Below are 22785 nucleotides of genomic sequence, written 5' to 3'. Positions count from 1 at the left end.
AGGGGTTGGGGTCCTAGATTAAGAGGGAAATTCGAAGTCAGCGGAGCGCCAGTATTCATTTCTGTTTTCTGGCTGCAGACACATCTTCCTAGATTATCCAGGTGCTTTGATTTCAGCTTAGATCCTTCTGTCTCAACCTCTGCAGTACATAGGATTACCATGGTACAGCATCAAGTCTGTTTATTTAGACACATAACAGACTTTGGAAGGGACAGGGTGTTGTAATTTAAAAAATGTGCTCAGGAGAAAGACACTATGCAACATGGTTCAAGCAGAGGGGTTTTTTATTAGGGAAAGGAATCATAAAAAAGGGGAGGGGATGGGGGAGACTGGCCTCCAGGGACAGGAGCAGTGGGAGAGAGGAAAGAGGGGCAGAGAGAGGGGAGGGAGAGAAAGGAAGAGAGGGAGGGCATGGCCCTTTTAAAAGAGAACATAGTGAATATGAACAGGTGATGCTCTTTTTTTTCTTTTTGGTTTTTTGAGACAAGGTTTCTCTGTAGCTTTGGAGCCTGTTTTGGAACTCACTCTGTAGACCAGGCTGGTCTCAAACTTGCGGCAATTCCCCTGCCTCAACCTCTCAAGTGTTGAATTACAGACATGACCCATCATGCCCAACTTAATTGTTTTCTTCTTCCTTTTTATTTATTTATTTTTATCGAGACTGGGTTTCTTTGTGTAGTCCTGGAGCTTGATATGTAGATCAGGCTGGCCTCTAACTCTCAGAGAGGTCTAAGCCACCATGCCCAGCCCAACTTAAAATTTTCAATTACAAAATTAAGCACCTATCGATGAAAAAAAAAAAAAAAAAAAAAAGAAAGAAAAATGAGAATAAAAGGAAGGCAAGTTCTGGAATGGTGGGGCATGATTTAATGCCAGCACTCAGAAGGCAGAGACAGGTGGATCTCTATGAGTTTCAGGCCAGACTAGTCTAGAAGCAAGCTACACAGTGAGACCCTGTCCCAAGAAACAAACAAACAACAAAACAAACAAACAAAAAACGGCAATAGAAATAGAAGAGCAAGGTCTTCTAGACTTGGCGTTGGGGTGGAAGCTGGAAGATACGCTCGAGACTATTGAATCTCTTTTTGCCATTCAGGACAATGGGGGTCCAAGTTGTAAATTTCCAAGGTCATTCGTCAAATCTTGCAGACCCCGGGACTGTTGAGAGAGAAATTATGTTGTGCCAATGGGTGTGAGGAAAGAGGCAACAGGGATGTTCAAGGGAAGAACAGGGACAGAGATTTGAGGAGAGCGCCTGAGGGAGAGAACAAAAGACGTCTAGAGAGAGAGGCAAGCGGAGAGTGAACAGGAAAAGAGGGGGCGGGGCCTATAGCAGGAAGTCAGGCAACAGGAGGAAGAACTCTGCAGAAGAAAAGGCCTGCAGTAAGAGGGCGGGGTCGTACTACGAGGCGGGGCCTGAGAACAGCAGGGCGGTTCTCACCTTGATCCTCTGGAGCCGTCTTTGTATGCACCAGCTGTTTTTCTCCAGATTATTCCACGGCCAGAACGGACTTTGGGAGTTCACAAAGTTTATCCAGCAGTCAGTAAATTCTGAGATGGAAAGAGGGTAGCCAGTGAGGCCCCAGGTCGTGCAGAGGCCTTCCTCTTACGTCCTCCCACCTTCCCCTCCCAGGGCATTACTCTCTCGATAGAATCCGCCCTTCCGGGTGGAGGCAAATCTTTGATCTCAGCAGGGTCAGAACCCTTCCTTCTTGCCCAGCGTCTCCCCCATCCTTCTGGCCATGGCTAGTCCTCCTGGAGCTGGGAAACCTTTGCCCACTGGTGGCTGTGGTTCCTTCTTACGCGGGAGGTCCATGATGTCCACCTGGATCCCCGATCGCCAGAGAGAACACAGGCCCTCCTGGTACTGCCTCCTCCAGTGGAAGTACAGACGGGAGGTGTAGATGTGTAGAACCAGGTCTGGGTGATCCATTTTGAATGCAGCCAGTTCCTGGGCACAGTTCGGGCAGGGGCTCCATGTGAGGTAGCACGTGATTCGCATTTGGCCGAGTTCCAAGGAACGCATCTCATCAATGAAGAGGATTTCTGCGTGTTTACCTTTCTGAGGGGAGTCCAGGCAGAGAGAAGGAAAAGTTGAAAGGCAGAAACCAGACATCGTGTGAATTTTCTAAAGTCTTGCCTAGCACAAGGAGAGCCTCTCCTTTCTGCGCTTTACCCACTAACTCCACATCACAAAGCACACAGCCTTTTCTAAATTGGACAAAGATCCCAGAAGTGCCCAGAGGAAAGGGGTCAGCAAATGGTTGGTGCATTCAAGTCATGGTTCCCAGTGCAGTGACTTCACTTCAGGATGCTAACCCAAAGAGTTTTGATTTTCTTCTTTTGGTTTTTTCAAGACAGGGTTTCTCTGTAGCTTTGGAGCCTGCCCTGGAACTCGCTCTGTAGACCAGGCTGGCCTCAAACTCAGAGATCTGCCTGCCTCTGCCTCCCGAGTGCTGGGATTAAAGGCGTGTGCCACCATCACCCGGCTCTGACAAGTTTTTCACAGATGTTGTAATCAGGCAGTGAAGAGGCCACTGTGTGCAGTACATTGTTTCTCCAAGGCAGTAAAAAAGCAAAACTGGGAGGGAAATCAAACATCCGAGTGCAGCCTGGCCGTAGTGGCCTGGTCTACAGAGTGAGTTCAAGGACAGGCTCACTCCAAAGCTCCACAGAAAAACATTGAGTGCACCATGGGTGGCAGGAGGAGTGTGCTATACAGGGAACCTGGAAAGAACCAGGGCCACCAAGAATGATTGAGTTCTGCTGGGCGGTGGTAGCGCAGGCCTTTAATCCCAGCACTGGGAGGCAGAGGCAGGTTGATCTCTGTGAGTTTGAGACCAGCCTGGTCTACAAGAGCTAGTCTCAGAACAGGCTCCAAAGCCACAGAGAAATCCTGTCTTGAAAAGCAAAAACAACAACAAAAGACCAAGTTCCAGTATGGGGGGGTAGTGAAAATTGGGACCCTCACAGTATATGATGTGTTGGAGAGGGGGAGTCCCTGGCTGCCTCTCCATCTGGCTCTGAGGACCTATCTGGCACCTTGTTTTGCAGGCAGCCTTTGAGTGGCTGTTGGTCATTGTGCTGCTCCAGCTGGTAGCATAGATAGGTCTTCCTTTGGTAATAGCGATGCTGGACTGGCTCAACCCGGTGTCTATTGTTATACTGCAAATAGAATATGTCTTCTCTCAGCAGACTCACTGGGCTTCTGTACAAGAAACAAACAAATGAAGGTATGAAATGTGACCTCTGGGCTCAGCCTAGCCTTAACCCAACTCTGAGGCAAAGTATATCAGGAGCTAATTCTCCCTTACACCTTTGCTGCCTCTACACTCCCTGTGCATGGCATTTAGGAATGAGGGTCATGTTGAACCATTTCAGAAAATGCTTTAATTTATTTATCTATTTATTAATTCTGGGTGGTGCACATGGGCAACTATGCATGGATGAGTGTCATAACACGTATGTGGGTCAGAGGTTAGCTTGCAGGACCTGGTCCCCTCCTTCTTCCTTCTACCATGTGCTCATCCGGTTGGCAGCACATTTCCCTAGTTTGACATCTTGCCAGCCCAAGACATATTTTTGTTGTTATTGTTTTATGAGATAAACTGTGTAGCCTTGGCTATCCTGGAACTGGCTCTATAGACCAGGTAGGGCCTTCAACTTTACCTTCCATGGGGGGTGGGGGGCTTTGTGAAGCCCATAGTCCCATCATGTCCCTTCATGTCATAGTCATCCTCTGTCCTTTTTTACTTACTACAATGGTGCTTTCTTTTAAACTGGAACAAATTTGACTTTCAGACTCTAAAGGCATTTAACTCCCTGTGTGAAGACCAAACTATGAATCCCACACCAGGAGATCTGGGCCTCCAGAGTATTGTGCATCTTCTCCTTTTCTTTCCTTCTTTCTTTCTTTCTTTCTTTCTTTTTTTTCTCCCTTTGGTTTGTTTGTTTGTTTGACAGGGTTTTTCTGTATTGCTTTTGAGCCTGTCCTGGAACTAACTCTGTAGGCCAGGGTGGCCTTGAACTCAGAGATCCACCTGCCTCTGCCTTCTGAGTGCTGGGATTAAAAGTATGAGCCACCAGTGCCCCTTTGGTTTTTGTTTTTGTTTTTTTTTTAAAGACAGGGTTTCTCTGTGTAACAGTCCTAGCTGTTCTGGAATGCTCTGCAGATCAGGCTGGCCTCAGACTCACAAAGATACACCTGCCAAGTGCTGGAATTAAAGGTGTACATACACCACTACAGCCTGGCTGTCTTCTCCTTTTCTGTATGTTTGGTACACCTATGTGTGCCCATGAGGGGCCAGAGCAGGACACTGGCTATTTTTATCTGCTGCCCCCACTGAACTGGGAGGTCCTCATTTAGTTTAGGCTGGCTGGCCAGTAAGCTCCTGGGACCTGGTCATTTTGACACCCAAGGCTAGACTATAAACACATTCAGCTTTGCCCGACTCTTTTCACATGGGTACTGGAATTTTGAAATCTAGTCTTCAGGCTTGCAAAGCAAATACTCATACCTCATGAGCCATATTCCTCACCCTATACTTTTCAAGTGTTCAGTGATTCCCTATTTTCTGTCTTCCATGCATCTCTGTCAAGATTCAAATCTACTCAAGCTCACCACATGTTGGGGCTATAGGGCCATCTGAAGGGCTCCAGGTGGCTCAGTGGTTAAGAGTACATGATGTTCTTGCAAAGGACACAAGTTTAGTTCCCAGCACCCAAATAGTGGCTAGCAGCTTTCGGTAACTCCAGTTCCAAGGCATCTGATACCCTCTTCTGCCCTCTACAGGCGGTATATGCAAGTGCACTTATATAAGTGCAGGCAAAATGTTCATCTCTCTCTTTCTCTCTCTCTCTGTCTCTCTCTCTCTGTCTCTTTCTCAACACACACAAAACTTTACCACATGAGCAGGGCATGGTCTCGAACACCTTTAATCCTAGCACTAAAGAGTCAGAGGTAGGCAAATAGGCAGATTTCTGTGAGTTTGAGGCCAACTTGATCTACACAGTGAGTTACAGGACAGCCAGGGCTGTTATACAGAGAAATGCTGTCTTGAAAAACAAACAAAGGAAAAAAAAAAAAAAAAAAAAAAGAAAGAAAGAAAGAAAGAAAGGAAAAGAAAACAAAAAACCCAAAGGAAAACAACAACAAAACCAAATCATAAAAATCAAACAAAAATCAAATAACAAAAACCTCACCACATTTAAAATTCGACGAGATTCTTAACCCATCCAACTAACTTCTCAGAAAGAAAAATGGGCCTGCTGAAGGGGAAGCAATTGGATAAATGTTAAATCTAGGGCCAACATCCCATCTCAAATCCCAGGCAAGGAAGGCCTGATCCTCAAGACGGCAGATATGGGGGACAATCCTGAGGTGTCTGTCTGAGAAATACTACGAAGATGCCATGTGATCTGGGCAGTCTCCAATCATGAGACCCAACAGTCAGTCTCCATTCCAGCATCCTCATCCTGCCTGGTTCTCCAGGAGAAAGTCGCCGCATGAACATTGGGGGTTGGGGAATGGGGGGGGGGGGGAAACGGGACGAGACCACATGCCTTTTGTATGCAAAACTGCAAATACAGGTTAATGTATAATGTTTTTTTTTTTTGCCCCTGTGTACCCCCACTTCCTGCCTAGGGTTAAGTTCATTGTCCAAGATCAATGACATATTTTTTTTCTTTTAAAAAGGATTTTAAGCTGGGCAGTAGTAACACACAATTTAATCCAAGCACTAGGGAGGCAGAGGCAGGCAGATCTCTGTGAGTTCGAGGCCAGCCTGGTCTACACAGGGAGTTCCAGGAGAGCCAGGGCTGCACAATGAAACCTGGTCTCAAAAACAACAACAAAAAGATTTTAGTCTTCATCTCTAATTATGTGGAGGCTGGGTGGGGGGAGGTGGGTATGTGCACATGTGTGCAGATGCCGACAGAGGCCGGAAGATGGTGTCAGATTTCCTGAAACTGGAGTTACAGGCAATTATGAACTACCTGTGTGTGGAGTTCCTCTGCAAGAGCAGTTTGTACTTTTAACCACTGAGTGCTCTTTGCAGTCCCCAAGCTTTTCTTATCTTGACCCAGATCTTGCTGGAAGGTAACATTCTGTTATCCTCACACTCATGTGAAACCAAGCTCCTCCCCTTCCCAAGAAGTATGGGCAGGGGCACATGTATGCATGAATGCACACATAATTCCACATGACAAACAGACCAGCAACATACAGGAACTTTGTATATTAGGAGCACATAAACAGCCTGCAGGAACTATCCTTCAGTGTATTCAACAGCCAAAGCTTATGAACCTAAACCAAGGACGATAAAGGGACAAAAAGGGCAGCCAGAGCTCAGAGAGGATGGGCTCTCTTGGGCTCTCTCTGATGGGGTCTTACAACATCCAAAAGTGCTGATGGTGTTGGGAAAGCAGCCTTATTCCAACAGTGAACCACTCAAGGGTTTAAGCTCTCTCCTCAAAGGGCCCATAATCTACTTATGCCCATTCTTGCCTGTGCCCACCAGGCAGATCTTTTGTTCTGAAAAACAGGGTCTTGCAGTGTAGCTCCAGCTAACCTAAAACTCCCCATGTAGTGCAGATTAGCCTTGAGCTCATTGAGATCCATTTATTGGTACTAGGATTAAAGGTCTGCAGCAGAGATGGGGGTAGGGGACAGACCTTTAATCCCAGCATTTGGGAGGCAGAGGCAGATGAATCTCTGAGTTTAAGGCTAGCCTGGTCTAGAGTGAGTTCCAGGACAGCCAGAGCTACACAGAGACACCCTGTCACACACACAAAAACAAAACAAACAAACAAACAAAAAACAAAACAAACAAACAAAAAACAAAGAAAAAACAAAAACAAAAGACCTGTGAGCATAGGCAGGTCTTCTAAAATTTTTTTTATTCATTTTTTATTTATATGAGACTCTGTATGTGTGTGCCATCCCCATGTGGCATTTTAGCGTTTGGTGCACTGTGTAAGGACTGGGGAATTTTGCCTCCTCACTGTTCTTTTCTTTCTCTTAACTTGTAGCTCTTGAAGAGCCAGGCTTTTCCCCAAGGTACCTGAAGGCACGTGTGCCCAGTGTGTGTGTCTGTGTGTGCATGTGCCCTTAGAGGGAAAGCCACACACACTCATGTGGTGTAATGAGTAAACCAACTGTCACAAGTTGACCTCTGACCTCCACATGTTCTCCTTGGCACACATGTACCCATTTACCCATATACAAACACAACACAAAAATGGGTTGAGACTCTTTTATAGAATGGGAGATAATCTGCCAGTCATACATCTAACAAGGAATTAATATATAGAGAATAAAGAACTAAAAGAACAAAACAAAACAAAAAACCAAACCAAAACAAAACAAAAAACCCAAAAACCAACAACAACAAAAAACATTGAGCCAAGTGGTGGTGCTGGGAGGTGGTGGTACATGTTTTAATCCCAGCACTCAGGAGGCAGAGGCAGGCAGATCTCTGAGTTTGAGGCCAGCCTGGTCTACAGAGTGAATTCCAGGACAGCCAGAGGTACAAAAAAAACACCCCTGTCTTGAAAAAAAAAAAAAAAAATGCATGACGAAAAAAATGTTCAACATCTTGACAGGAGGGGGGAATGAAACTCCCAACTACACTGAGGATAGGGGTGATCACTAAGTTGGTGCAATGCTTGCCATGCAGGCAGGAGGATCTGGTTTGGATCCTGAGCACCCATGTATAAAAGCTGACTATAGAGGTTTGAACCTGCAATCCCAACACTGGGAAGCTTTGTACAGGACATCACGGGAACTGGCTATCCAGCCCATGAAGCCCATTCAGTGAGACCACCCAGCATTCCTCTGTCATTCCCAACATGCACACACACATGAACACATAAACATGCCTCTCAGCACATAACCTACATTGCTTTTCCTTATCAATCAGCAATAGTTCATGCTTGTAATCGCAGCACTTGGGCATCAAGAGGCAGGAAGATTACAGCAAGCTAGAGGCCAGTCAGGGCTACCCAGTGAGACACTATCTAATAAAATTAAACAAAAATAAATTAAAAAATAAATGACAACCAATGTTGGTGAGGAAACGGCGTAGAGAAAGAAGCCCCTCCCCAATGTGCAGTTACTATGCAACAGCATGGAGGTTGCACAAACAATCAAGACTTAGAATATCATGGGGCCCAGACATGGGTCCTAGAAATGGAAGACTTAAAGTCCCCACGACACAAGGCACCTGCACATCCACGTTTATTCTAACACCCACAAAAGCTAAAATATGGGGCCAGCCTGGGTGTGTCCATCAACAGATATATGGACGAAGAAAACAGAGCCTATAAACATGATGGGCTTTACTCAGCCATGAAGGGGAACACATATGCTTTTCAGGAAAATGGATGGAATTGGAGACCATGATATGAAGGAAATAAGCCAGATTAGACAGAAAACAGAAATGAAACCGTGTGTGTGTGTGTGTGTGTGTGTGTGTGTGTGTGTGTGTGGTGTAAGTAAGAGCTTGGAGACTCTGTGGTGAGGAAGGATCAGCAGGAGAGGGAACTAGAAGTCATTGGTGTGTGTGTGTGTGTGTGTGTGCGCGCGCGCACACACACACACATGCACGCCAATCATGATATACATTTGTGAAAATGCCACAATCAAATCCATTATTTTGTACATCGATTTAAAAATGTAAATATATATTTAAACATTTAAGACTAAACTCCTAGGAGCACAGGACTGGGGAAACAGTGGGGGCTTCTGAAGAAGCAGGATCTGGGGCAAGAGGGGATACAAAACAGATACCTGGTCCTTTCCCCTCTCTCGAGGCCACCTGTGGCCTTGGGGAAGTCCTTGGTTTGTGACTGGGCTCTTAAAACATCTGTTTGTGACTCACCCATTCCTACCAGGGTCTCTGCCGGTCCTCCTGTTTTTAATCTCCTTAGGCCCTGCCTGTCAATATTGTCTTTTTTCAAGCCTCCCACATACTTGTCCTGGGGCACCCTGTGGGGTATCTTGGGCAGGTTGGTCCTTGGGTCCTGGGGCTTCCTGCCCAGTAGGCTCTGTCTCGGAGACCCTGATAGTTATCTACAGGTCCCACCCCGGAACAGGAGGGCCCAGGGCAGTTAGGCTGGCTCAGTCTCAGGCTCACCCTCCTTCCTGTTGTCCTCTGACTTGGCACAGTCTAGGATGGGGACAGATCTCCCCATGCAGGGATCCTAAAGGAAAGAGGAAGTAAACTCCGAAAGGGAAGTGGGTAAAGAGCAGGATTGGGAAGGGGGAAGGGCAGACGGAGCCCTCTTCACTCACCCCTAACAGTCACTTGGTGTGGAGTTCACCTCCAGCCCTGGAGAAGTTAGCACCTCTGCCCTACCTGCTACACCAACAATACAGGAATGGGGGAGGGGGAAGAGGCATCACGGCTCTGACATCTCAAAACCGTTCTCAAGCCCACAGAGAGGCTGAAACTGACTGTCTTTAGAGGTCACACAGCAAATTAAGAACACTGCTGGAGTGTGATCCCTCCTCCTCCAGCTGCTGCTTCTGTGGCCCCCATTGTTCTCAGGAAAGTCGCAGGAGTAGGGGTTAGGGAGGAGGTGGCTCCCCCCAAGCCCTGCCAGGTCTAAGATACAAGGACATGGACTTCAAGTTCACATTCCTGAAGCTGCCTGCCTGCTTTGGCAAGTCCCAACCAAGGATGCTCAGATTAGAAAATACAAAGAACATTCTGTGAAGGATGTCACCTAAGGGCCTGGCTCTCACAAGACCCACAGTCTCAGCGGCCTTGTCCCTACAGTTGCCCTCCGTCCCCCGCCCCACTCTCAGCCTCTGTCCAGCCCTGGCTCCATTCCTGACAATAACAGAAGCTCAGACAAGATTAGAGGCACTGTCCTAATGTCCTGGAGCCCACTTCCAAGGAAGATTCCACCATCGGTATACTGGCAGCTTATCCAAAAGGCTCCAGGCGAGTCCCACATCAAAGGGTAGAACCCTGGCTTCTCCCTGGAGAATTCCCAGGTTTCTGGCCTTGAGAGGCACAGTGTTGGACAGAAAACAGACATGCCGCCAGGGGAGCCTGCCAGGCTCAGGCTGCTGCTGGACACCTGGGGGCAGGTCTCAAGCACAGGTCTAAGCATCTTTCAACACAAGAAAGACACAGTCTAGCTCATGAGGGACAACATTGGTGATGGGGGCAGTGGAACTTGGGGCTACATCAGGGCCCCTCTGTACCTCTTCCCTTGGGGGAGATTTGGAAGGCAGACATGCTAACCCAGCCAGAGGACCTCTGGATGTTGCCTTCAAATGACATGCCAACAGCTCAAAGGAAGATGGAACTCTGGGTACCACACGGTGACCTCATTGTAACACTGCCTCTGTCTGTATGCCTGGAGTCATCTGGGTCAAGCTGAGCTCTTGCTTCTCATGGTGCTATGAAATGGCAGGGAACACCAAGGGCTATTGTCCCTGGCCAGTCTGTCTGTCAGCATGCTCCCTGAGCTTCCCCAAAACACCTGCCTCCTGCCCAGTGCCAGACATGCATTCCCTGGCTGTTCCTCTTGGTCAGCCTTCTACTCTTAAAAACTAAAATAAAAAAGTATTTAATTGTATTATTATTATTATTATCATTTTTTTGTGTGTGTGTGTGTGTGTGTGTGTGTGTGTGTGTGTATGTGTGTGCATGTATGTGTATGATATAGGTGTATATCTGCCATGGCCTAAATCTGGAGGTCAGAGGGCAACTCTGTAATTTTTTCTCTCCTTTCTCCTGTATGTGGATTCCAGGAATCAGTAATCAAACTCATGTTACAGGCTTGCATGATAAGCACCCTTATCCACTGAGCCATCTTACCAGCCTGCTTCTACTCTTGCCCATCTTGTTCCTCAGCCCCCTCTCCCCAGCCTCTGATGGAAGTATATATTCCAACATTCCTTGATGTTCAGTCCCCATGGCTCACCTGCACCCCACCCAGAACTTGACCTCAGGGAGACACTAGACAGATATTTGACAGAGTGACAGAGTGGGAAAAGCTCCAGGGTGTAGTAAGGTCTCGATGGAAGAGGGTGTCAGGGATTCTCCTGGGTGCTGACAATCATAGTAAGGACTCTGCACTTCCCATCCACAAAAAAAATCCTCTTCTGTGAGGAGCCTTGAGTTCAAGGCCTTAAGCATCAGGATTCAGAATGGACCCTCTTAGGCAGGTCCTAATCCAAGCCTTACAGGAAGAGGGGATTTGGACAGAGGGACCCTAGGAAACAAGGACCACACAGCACACAGAGACCCAACAAGAAGGCACCATCTACAAGCCAGGGAGCCTCAGAAGAAAACCACCTGTCAACCTCTTGGACCTGGAGAGAGCATATTGGGCTGGCTTAGCATGTGGAGGGTGATGTCATGGCAGCTGGGAGATCTGACAGCCTCTTCCTTCCTCTCTGAGCACCCAGGCCGCCTTTGTTTTGTTTTATGAGGCAGGGTTCCTCTATGTAGTGCTAGCTGTTCTGGAATGCACTCTGTAGACCAGGCTGGCCTCAAACTCAGAGATCTGCCTGCTTCTGCCTCCTGAGTGCTGGGTTTAAAGGCATGTGCCACTACTGCCCAGCAGCTGACTTAAAAATTTTTTTTTTCTATGTGTATATATATCTGTGTGAGGGTACCTGGAACTGGAGTTAGAATTGTGAGCAGCCATGTGGATGCTGGGCATTGAACCCAGGACCTCTGGGTTCAACTGCTGAACCATCACTCCAGCTCCTCAAGGATGCCTTGTTGGAGTTTCTTTACCTTCCCATCTCCATGCCTATTCATACACCAATTCGCTTCCATTTAGCAGCTAGATTTGTGATATAATGGGGAAACCATGTTAAGGGGTGGGAAGGGTCTTGTGGGTAAGGATGCCCCAGAGAAAGAGGAGGTCTAGGAGGAAAAAGAAGGGAGGTGGGCAGGCATGAGGAAGCCCCTCACCTGAGAATCTTCCGAAGCCTGGAATCCTGGGACCTAAAATTTATTTTAAGTCTCTTCCAAGGCCTGAATGACTTGCCATCATTGTCCACAAATTTGTCCCAACACTTTTTAAATTCTGAGATAGAAGAGGAGAGAAGGTAGTCAGGGGCCAGCAGGACTCTCCACAGTCCCTCCTGTAGCCCTGATGCCCAGCCCTCACCTGGGAAGTCCATGGCAGCCATGTGGGCTCCTGCCTGATTCAACCTGCGAAGCTTGTCCTGGTAGTCTGGCTTCCAAAAATAGTAGAGGCGGGAGCTGAAGATGGCCAGGCTCAGGTTGCTATGTGTGTCCAGGAACCAGGCCACTTTCTCTGCACACTTATTGCAGGGGCTCCAGGACACATACCAGGTGATGCTGTACCTTTCACCAGGGGGCAACACTTCCAGTACTTGGGTGTGGAACCAGGAGAGGAAGCACACTTCAGCATGGAGGTGACTGCTCTGGGAAAGAAAGGGGAAGGCATGATGAGGTGGAGGGGTGGACTGGGCAGGGACAGGGCTTCTGGCACTTGACTGTTCTTTGTCACTGTCCCTCCCATCCTCCTTCCTTAAGCTTGCATCCCTCGCCATTCTTGCTTTACCTACCAACCCCACATCTGTTCTGCATCTCCCTGGCCTCTCTCAGTAGCACTCTGACCTTGCTGTAGCCAGGTCCACAGGGCACAGCTGGATATCATCTGCCATATGTGCTGGGTTGACATGTCCCCTTAGCTGGCCAAGGGCAGCTCCTGAGTCTCGAAATGTGGCTCATCTGACTAACATTTACAGCATGTGCACAACCTACGTTGTTTTGTTGAATCTAAAATTGTTTATTATTTATTTATTTATCTTTTTTTTTTTTTTTTTTTTTTTTTTTTTTTGAGACAGGGTTTCTCTGTGTAGCCTTGGCTGTCCTGGAACTAGCTCTGTAGATCAGCATGGCCTTGAACTCAGAGATCAGTCTGCCTCTCCCTTCTAGATGCTGGGATTAAAGGCATGTGCCACAACTTATTATTATTATTATTATTGAGACAAGGTTTTACTGTGTAACTATGAATGGCCTGGAACTGATTATGTAGACCAGGCTGACCTTGAACTCACAGATACTCACCTGCCTCTGTCTCCTGACGGCTAGAACTAGAAGTGTGCACTGCCATGCCCAGCCACATTAATCAATCATTCTATATTCAATGGGATGAGCTCCTGCCTGTTCTGAGAAGAGCCTGACCAATCTATTTAGGTTTTGTTTTTGTTCTTGGTGTGTGTGTGTGCTGGACCGTGTACATGTGGAGGCTAGAAATTTACACTGGATGTTTTCTCATTTACTCTCCAGCTTGAGGCAGACTCCCCTACTGTACCTAGGACTCTATGATTCAGCCAGCCCAGAGAGCAGGCTTGCTGTGGAGCTTCCCTGGCTCTGCTTCCTACTGGCTGGGATTATAGCTGCGCTCTATGTGTGCCCAGCTTTCACATGGATGCCTGGGATCTGAACTCTGGTCCTCATGTTTTTGTGGCACCCCTCTGCAGCCTCTTGGTATTCATTTATTTACTATTGATTTGTTGGTTTAGACATGATAGCCCAAGCTGGCCTCAAACTCTACATAACCAAGGATGATCTTGAAGTCCTGGACTTCCTGCCTTCACTTCCTAAGTGCTAGGATTACAAGTATGAGCCTCTATGCCTGGATTTTCTGTGCTCCAAGGATTAAATCCAGGCCTCCATGCATGTTAGGTAAACAGTCTACCAACTGGATTGCACCCCATCCCCAACCCTAATACCTCTTTTCTAAAGACCCCTTGGCAAAGGGGGACAAGCTCATCACATTGTACTCTGTTCACTTCGTAGCACAAGAAGGTATTATTTCGACCATTGGCATAGTGGAGATTCTTAAAGTGGAAGTAGAATGTTCTTTGATATAACATCTTTATCGGGTTTCTGCGGGCACAAAAGAGAAAACAGAAATTGCAGAATGTGCCCTGAGTGACTCCAAGCAGAACAAGGCCCCTGGAGGCCTGAGACACCGCCTTCCCTCAACCTTTGACAAGTACTGTAGTCTTTCCAAGCAGGAAGGTGGGGGAGAGGAGAGCTGCCAGAGAGGTGCCCTCCAACCCATGCCCCAGTGCTGATCCTTCCAGTGGAGCCCTACCTGACAATATGTAAAGCACAAAACTCTGCCATCCATGAGTAATAACTTTTGGCATTTCAACCCAGCTCCTTCCTGATTTGACACCCCTGAAGGGTATGGAGGTTTTAAAAATGAAGGAAATGATATTGGAGTAATGACTCAGTCAGTAACACTTGCACACAAGTCCCCGTTCTCAGAGCAGATATAAAAGCCAATAACCCCAGAGATGGGGTAACGCGGAGACAGGAGGATCCCAGGAGCTCATTGGTTGGCCATCAGGGATCCACAGCTTGTTTCAGTGAAAGACACTAGTTTAAAAAAAAAAAAAAAAAGGTAGGGAAACTGAGGAAGACACTTGACATCAACCTCTGGCTTCCAGATGTGCGCACACATATAGAACTCCTCACACACACAGAAACACTGTCAGAGAAATTTCTGACTTCATATAGACAATCTACTGTCTCAGCATTTCTTGGGTCAGAACTCACTAAGTCCTTCCATGACCCTGCAAGACACGTTCCCATTTAATAGACAGGGAAAGCCCAAGCTTGTAACTATAGCCTTTGGGGAACAGGAACAGGGGAATTATTCCAAGATCCAATCCTGTTTGGTCTATATAGAGAGTGGCAGGCTAGCCAGGGCATCATAGCAAAATCCTTTCTGAAAAAAAAAAATCTTGAAAGCAGCCAAATTACCACCCCCAATGCCACCACCACAAAATCCCAAAACACAGGAGGCAGAGCTCCCTATCACAGAGCAGGGAGGGAAAGAGAAGCTGGTTGGGCAGCTGGTCCAAGATGTTAGGACAGGGAGACCTGTCAGGTTCAGCTGACGATGACATGTTCAAACATACCTGAAAGAGGGAATGAAGATTGAGAAAAGAAAGAGACAGAAGATAGAGTCGGGACACTCAGTGAATACTGCAGGTGCCCCAAGTTTATTACTCACAGTACTTATGTACCCCAGTCTAAAGGGGAGGTCAAAAGACTTCCTTACCATGATACAAGGAACAAACAAACGTAGTTACCTACTTAATACTCAAAACACCTAGTAGCCATGCTCTACGTCAAACATCCTATAATTTGGTCTTAAGGGTCAAGACATCCAGTAGCCACACTTTAAGCCAAACATCCTTTCATTTAATCTTGAGGAGCAAGAATACAGATGTGAACTTTCTAAACTTAAGTCATGGTGGGAGGAGAGCATCAGGCTGGACCCTGTCATAGTCAACAGCCTGTAGAATAAAGGGCTGGAAGACCCAGATTTAATGAGTCTTATCTCTGTCGCTGAGAGGAGAGGTGACATCCCTGCCTGGTTATAAGGCCGCACATGGGCCAAGGCTATTATCAGACAAGTGCCTAACCCTGGCTTCAGGAACTCAGAGTGTGGAAAGAATAATGGCTGGCAAGATTAAAGACATGCTTTTCTGGGATATGCCTTGCTGAGTCCAATTCTGGCAATTGCTCTATACAGGCCTACCCATTACTAGATGGAATAAAGTTGTTTAGGGAAAGGTGAATTTTCTAAACACACACACACACAACAGTATGGGACAGGTAGATGATTAAGCAGGAACATGCAAATTAACAAAATCAGAAATAAAAAGGGGGACATAACAATAGACACTGGAAATCTAGAGAATCACCAGGTCATACTTTGAAAACCTGTACTCCACAAAATTCAAAAATTTAAGGAAATGGACACTTTTCTGAATAGATATCACTTAACAAAATTAAATCAAGAACAGATCAGCAATTTAATGAAATAGAAGCTGTCATCAAAAGTCTCCCAACCAAAAAAAGTTCAGGGCCAGATGGTTTCAGTGCAGAATTCTACCAGAAATAAAAAGAGCCAATACTCCTCAAATTGTTCCACACAATAGAAGCAGAAGGTTCATTGCCAAACTCCTTTTATGAGGCTACAATTACCTTGGTACACAAACCACACAAAGACACAACTAAGATAGAGAACTACAGACCAATCTCCCTCATGAACATTGATGCAAAAACACTGGCAAATCGAATCCAAGAACACATCAGAAAAATCATCCACCATGATTAAGTGGACTTCATCCCAGAGATGCAGGCATGGTTCAACATTTGGAAATCGATCAATGTAATCCATCACACAAACAAACTGAAAAGGATCATCTCACTAGATGCTGAAAAAGCCTTTGACAAAATTCAAACCCCAATCATGATAAGGGTGTTGGAGAGATCAGGGATAACAGGAACATACCTAAACGTAATAAAGGCAATATACAGCAAACCGATACCAACATCAAACTAAATGGAGAGAAACTCAATGCAATTCCTCTAAAATCAGGAACAAGACAAGGCTCTCCACTCTCTCAATATCTCTTCAATATTGTACTTGAAGTTCTTGCTAGAGCAATGAGGCAACAAAAGCAGATCAAGGGGATACAAATTGGAAAAGTAAAACTTTCACTATTTGCAGATCATATGATAGTTTACATAAGTGACTCAAAGAATTCTACCAGGGAGGGGCTGGAGAGATGGCTCTGAGGTTAAGAGCACTGGCTACTCTTTCAGAGATCCTGAGTTCAATTCCCAGCAGCCACATGGCCGTGGCTCACAACCATCTGTAATGTGATCTGGTGCCCTCTTCTGGTGTGCAAGCATATATGCAGGCAGAATATTATATATGTATATAATAAATATATAATAAATAAATAAATCTTTATTAAAAAAAAGAATTCTACCAGGGAACTCACATATAGCTGATAAACACCTTCAGCAAAGTGGGCAGGATACAAGATTAACTAAAAAAAACTCAGTAGCCCTACTATATACAGACAATAAAGGAGCTGAGGAAGAAATCAGAGAAACATCACTCTTTACAATAGCCACAAACAACATAAGATATCTTGGGGTAATGCTTACCAAATAAGTAAAAGACCTACATGATGAGAACTTTGACTCATTAAAGAAAGAAATTAAAGAAGATACCAGGAAATGGAAAGATCTCCCATGCTCTTGGATAGGTAGGATCAATATGTAAAAATGGCAATTTTGCCAAAAGCAATCTACAGATTCAATGCAGTCCCCATCAAAATCCCACAATTCTTCACAAACCTTGAAAGGACAATACTCAACTTTATATGGAAAAACAAAACATCCAGGAGAGCTAAAACAACCCTGTACAACAAGGGAACTTCTAGAGGCATCACCATCCCTGACTTCAAGCTCTATTATAGAGCTATAGAAATGAAAACAGCTTGGTATTGGCACAAAAACAGACAGGTAGATCAATGGAATTGAATTGAAGACCCTGATATTAAACCCACACATCTAGGAACACCTGATTTTTGACAAGCTAAAACTATGTAATGGAAAAAAGAAAGCATCTTCAACAAATGATGCTGGCATAACTAGATATAGACACATAGAAGATTGCAGATAGATTCATATCTATCGCCATGCACAAAACTTATGCTCAAATGGATCAAAGACCTCAACATAAATCCAGCCACACTGAACTTCTAAGAAGAGAAAGTGGGAGATACCCTTGAATGAAATGGCACGGGAGACCGCTTCCTGAACATAACACCAGTAACACAGATACTGAGATCAACAATTAATAAATGGGACCTCCTGAAACTGAGAAGCTTATGTAAGGCAAAAGACACAGTTAACAAGACAAAAACCACAGCCCACAGAACGGGAAAAAATCTTCACCAACCCCACATTTGACAGAGGGCTGATTTCTAAAATATACAAAGAACTCAAGAAGCTAGTCACCAAAATACCAAAAAATTAAATTAAAAATTGGGGTACAGAACTAAACAGAGAATTCTCAATAGAGGAATCTAAAATGGCTGAAAGACACTTAAGAAATTGCTCAAGATCCTTAGCCATCAGGGAAATGCAAATCAAAACAACTCTGAGATACCATCTTACACCTGTCAGAATAGCTAAAATTAAAAACACCAACTAGAGTTTATGCTGGAGAGGGGGTGGAGAACACTCCTCCACTGCTGGTGGCAGTACAAACTCATACAGCCATTTTGGAAATCAATATGGTGGTTCATCTGGAAAATGGGAACTAATCTACCTCAAGATCCAGCAATTCCACTCTTAGGCATATACTCAAAAGATGCACATTCATATAACAAGGACATCTGTTCAACTATGTTCACAGCAGCATTATTTGTAATAGCCAGAACCTGGAAGCAACCTAGATGCCCCTCAACCAAAGAATGGATGGAGACAATGTGGTACATTTACACAATGGAGTACTACTCAGTGGAAAAAAAAAAAACAATGGAATCTGGAAATTCACAGGCAAATGGATGGAACTAGAAGAAACCATCCTGAGTAAGGTAACCCAGTCACAGAAAGACAAACATGGGTATGTACTCATTCATATATGGATATTAGGTACAGAGCAAAGGTTTACCAGAATACAATCCACATCTCCAGAGAAGCTAGGAAACAAGGAGGACCATAAGAGAGACATACAAGTTTCCCCAGTGAAGGGGAAAGGGACAAGAGCCCCTGAACAAATTGGGAGCATGGGAGGAGGAGGGAGGGAGGTAGGAGAAAGAGGAGGGAAGAGGAGGGGGAGGAGAATTTGAGGGATTAGGAAGATTGAATGGGAGATGAATAGAGGAGAGCAAGAAAAGAGACACATCAATAGAGGGAGCCATCATACGTTTAAAGAGAAATCTGTCACTAGGGAATAGTACAGAGATCCAAAGGATGACCCCCAACTAGGAATCTAAGCAATAGTGGAGAGGCTACCTTAAATGCCCTTCCCCTATAATGAGAATGATGACTACCTTAAATGCCATCCTACAGCCCTCCTCCAGTAGCTGATGGAAGCAGAAGCAGAGATGCACAACTAAGCACTGAGCCAAACTCCTGGAATCCAGTTTCAGAGAGGGAGGAATGACGAACAAAGGGGTCAAGACCAGTATGGAGAAACCCACAGCTGACCTGAGCAAGTAGGAACTCATGGACTCCAGTCTGACAGCTGGGGAACCAACCTAGGACCAAACCAGGCCCCCTGAACATGGGTGTCAGCTAGAATGACTGGGCAGTCTATGGGGCCTCTGGCAGTGGAATCAGGATGTATCCCTAGTGCACAAATGGACTTCTGGGGAGCCCATTCCCTATGGAGGGATATTCCCTTAGCCTAGAGACATGGGGCTGGGCCTAGGCTCTACCTCAAATGACTTGACAGATTTTGATGATCTCCCATGGACGGTCTCACCCTCCCTGGGGAGTGGGGATGGGATGGGGGCATGGGAGGATGGAGGGAGAGGGAACTGGGATTGGTATGTAAAATAAGAAAAAAATATTAAATAATAAAAAAAGAAAAAAAAGTACTAACCTTGAGAGCCTACACCCCTCCCATACACACACACAACCCCCCATACTACACACACATACATCACACACACACCACTCACACACACCATACCCAAACACACACCACACATACATACACACAGACACACCACACACACACCACCCATACACACCATACCCATACACACACATACACACAGACATACACAGACACACACAGACACACCACAGACACACATACATCATACACACATCACTTACACACACCATACCCATACACACACCACACATACATACACACAGACACACCACACACACACACCATACCCATACACACACCATACACACACACACATACTACACAGACATACACACAGACATACATACACACAGACACACCACAGACACACATACATCACACACACACCACTCACACATGCCACACATACATACACACAGACACCACAGACATACCACACACACACACCACCCACACACATACATCACACACCACTCACACATACCACACATACATACACACAGACACACCACACACACACCACACACACACACCATACCCATACACACACCATACACACACACATACTACACAGACATACACACAGACACACCACAGACACACATACATCACACACACACCACTCACACATGCCACACATACATACACACAGACACACACAGACACCACAGACATACCACACATACACACCACCCACACACATACATCACACACCACTCACACATACCACACATACATACACACACACACCATACCCATACACACACCATACACACACACATACTACACAGACATACACACAGACACACCACAGACACACATACATCACACACACACACCACTCACACATGCCACACATACATACACACAGACACACACACACACACACACACACACACACGGCTGCTTGGGGTGCAGGAGGCCAGGGGTCACCGGTTGCTGACCACTCTCATTCCTGCCCCACTTTCTTAGCAATACACTGGGCCTCTACCTCCCACTTTGCACATGATCTGTGCAAAGAATTCTTTAATCAAGATCAAAAGTACCAGAGGAGAGGGGCTAGAAATCAGTGACAGGGTCACCTGTGGGAGTAGGGGCTATCATTTGCATATACATACATACATACATACATACATACATACAATGCTCATGCCCCTTGACATTGCTATATGTGTATGTGTGTATATGTGTTGTGTGTTAATATGTGCATACTGGGATGTCTGCAGGTTCAGAGAGGACCTTGGATCCCCTGGAGTTGGAGATGCAGGTGGTTGTGAGCCATACCACGTGTTTGCTGGGAACTGAACTTGGGTCCTCTGTGGAAGGCAACGAATGTTCTTAACTGCTGACCCATGTCTCCAGTGCCAATCCTGTCCCTATTCTTTTTCTCAGTTTTCTGAATGGTGTTGTGTGAGGTCACGGTGACCATCCAGGCAGTGGATGTTTTGGGGGTCTTCTCTTTTCACTCTTTCTTTCCCGGGGGGCTACTTCTGGAAAGGTAATTCACTTCGTCTCAGAGAGCATCTCCTCTTTTCCCAGAATCCCCCGAGGTTGGGTTAGAACAGCATGGATAGCCAAACCATCCATGGAAAGTGTTCCAAACAGGATAGTTCAAAGTCTGCTTCCATGGACTTTTCTTTAAATTCTGACGCCCAGCACAGGACGAGCAGGAAGACCCATAGAGGAGCAGCTGCAGCCTGAGGAGGAGTTTTAACAGGAAGTAACATGGGTAGAGAGGGGTGCAGTGGGCCAGTGTAGAAGCAGCTATGAGGCTACCCCAGTGGCTCAGACCAAGGACCCTGGAGGAGAGTGGGAGCTACAGAGGGTCATGGAGACAGAGAGGAGCCTCAGGCCTGGGGACCTGGAGAAGAGGCTCAGCACATAAAACAATGGGGGCTGCCAGGAAGAGACTGCAGAGGAAATCTTGGAGTAACCGGGTCAACCATACCTGATCGGTGAATAGGGTTTGCGATGGCAGCATCCCATGCAGGCTGAATCCATTCCAGTTCTCGGCCCCTCGGTCTGGGGTTGCATTTCCTGTGTACAGGCACTGGTTTTGGGAGACCCCAGAAGTGCGAGTGAACTCCTGGGCCATGTGAATAAAGGCCCCACCCTCTTCCTGCTTCAGCTCCCGGAATGGGAGGGCTCTGGGCGATTGAGCCCAGCAGGCTCCTTCCCACCTTCCCTCCTACCCTCTGTCCGCTGGCATGGCAGAGATCTGCTTCTCACAGCAGCCCGAGGGGATCACAAAGAGAAAGAGAAAGTAACTGATGGCAGAGGGAGGCAAGTGCCAAGCTCTTTGAGGGGCAGAACAGACACCTCTAGGGTAGCCCCAGGCTTCTCCATCCAACCGACTCAACCCAGGCTGTGCCAGAGTGCTTGGAGCGGTAGCTGCCAGCTGAACCAAGGGTGTGAAGGAGGCGTGAATTCTGGGTGGGACTTCTGGGTTCTTTCCTCTCGATTCAGGACGGGAGGGGACAGTCAAAGCTTTGGGTTTTTGATTGTGCGCTTAGATTTTGGCGCCCTTCATCTCTAATTTCCCAGGTGTAGAGCGAGCCTGGAATCGACGGGGACACAAGCTCAGATGGGTCATTGATGGCTCAGGGTCAGACAGCTGCAGGTGGATGGACTGGCATTAGAGCCCGTGATTCAAGCTCGTTTCCTATTTGTCCCTGCAGATGAGGAAGACTGATGCTCAAAGATGAACGAGCTTGCTGTTCTCACAGACCTGGCTCTCAGGGGTGGCAGTGTGGACCAAGAAAATGAAGCACGTGAACGCTTCTGGTTATTAAGGTTCATTCAGAGTTCTTTGGAGGACATGGGGTCAGATAATCGACCATGGATACATGTCTGTGCAGGTGAATCGGTGCTCGCCACAGAGGCTCTGGGCTTAGTAGCCAGCTGTCCTGAAATGAGAAAGTATCACAGCGCCCCCACCTGGAGGATGTCTGTCCTACCTTTGTGCAAAGCAGACTGACTAGTTGAACTTGCCATGGAAAACAATGGACACAATATAACAGCATTAATGGGAATTAATACTTCAATCAGAAGTAGACACATTTAAAAAGAAAATATAGCAAAAGTGGAGTCAGAAAATGTACCAAGCCCAGGTTCCCAGGAGTCAGAAGACACGGTAGTAAAAACTCCAGCTCATTACTTTAATCCCAGCACTTGGGAGGCAGAAGCAGGTGGATCTTGTAAGTTCCAGGACAGCCAAGGATACATAGAGAAATCTTGTCTTTAAACAAATAAACAAACAAACAAACAAAGCAAAACAAAACAACCTCATAATATCACTTTAAATTCATTGGTTAAAGTAAAAATGAGTGA

At 46.2% G+C, this 22785-nt stretch overlaps 1 protein-coding gene across 1 annotated transcript; it reads right to left on the bottom strand.

The window, feature by feature from the left end:
• Positions 1-273: 273 nt before the first annotated feature.
• Apobec3b (apolipoprotein B mRNA editing enzyme catalytic subunit 3B) lies at positions 274-21689 on the bottom strand. Its single transcript, XM_051189385.1, has 8 exons — positions 21404-21689; positions 13736-13892; positions 12139-12418; positions 11940-12054; positions 3043-3208; positions 1804-2062; positions 1442-1551; positions 274-1158 (listed from the first exon to the last, which is right to left on the bottom strand). Exons 1-8 carry the CDS (start codon positions 21487-21489, stop codon positions 1093-1095), a joined length of 1239 nt encoding a protein of 412 aa, XP_051045342.1. The 5' UTR covers positions 21490-21689; the 3' UTR covers positions 274-1092.
• Positions 21690-22785: the final 1096 nt, after the last annotated feature.

The sequence above is a fragment of the Phodopus roborovskii genome, unplaced genomic scaffold (genome assembly GCF_943737965.1).
Source record: "Phodopus roborovskii unplaced genomic scaffold, PHOROB, whole genome shotgun sequence".
In the NCBI taxonomy this organism is placed as follows: Eukaryota; Metazoa; Chordata; class Mammalia; order Rodentia; family Cricetidae; genus Phodopus; species Phodopus roborovskii.
Note: the sequence above shows the minus strand (reverse complement) of the source record. Positions and strands in the feature narration are given on the sequence as shown.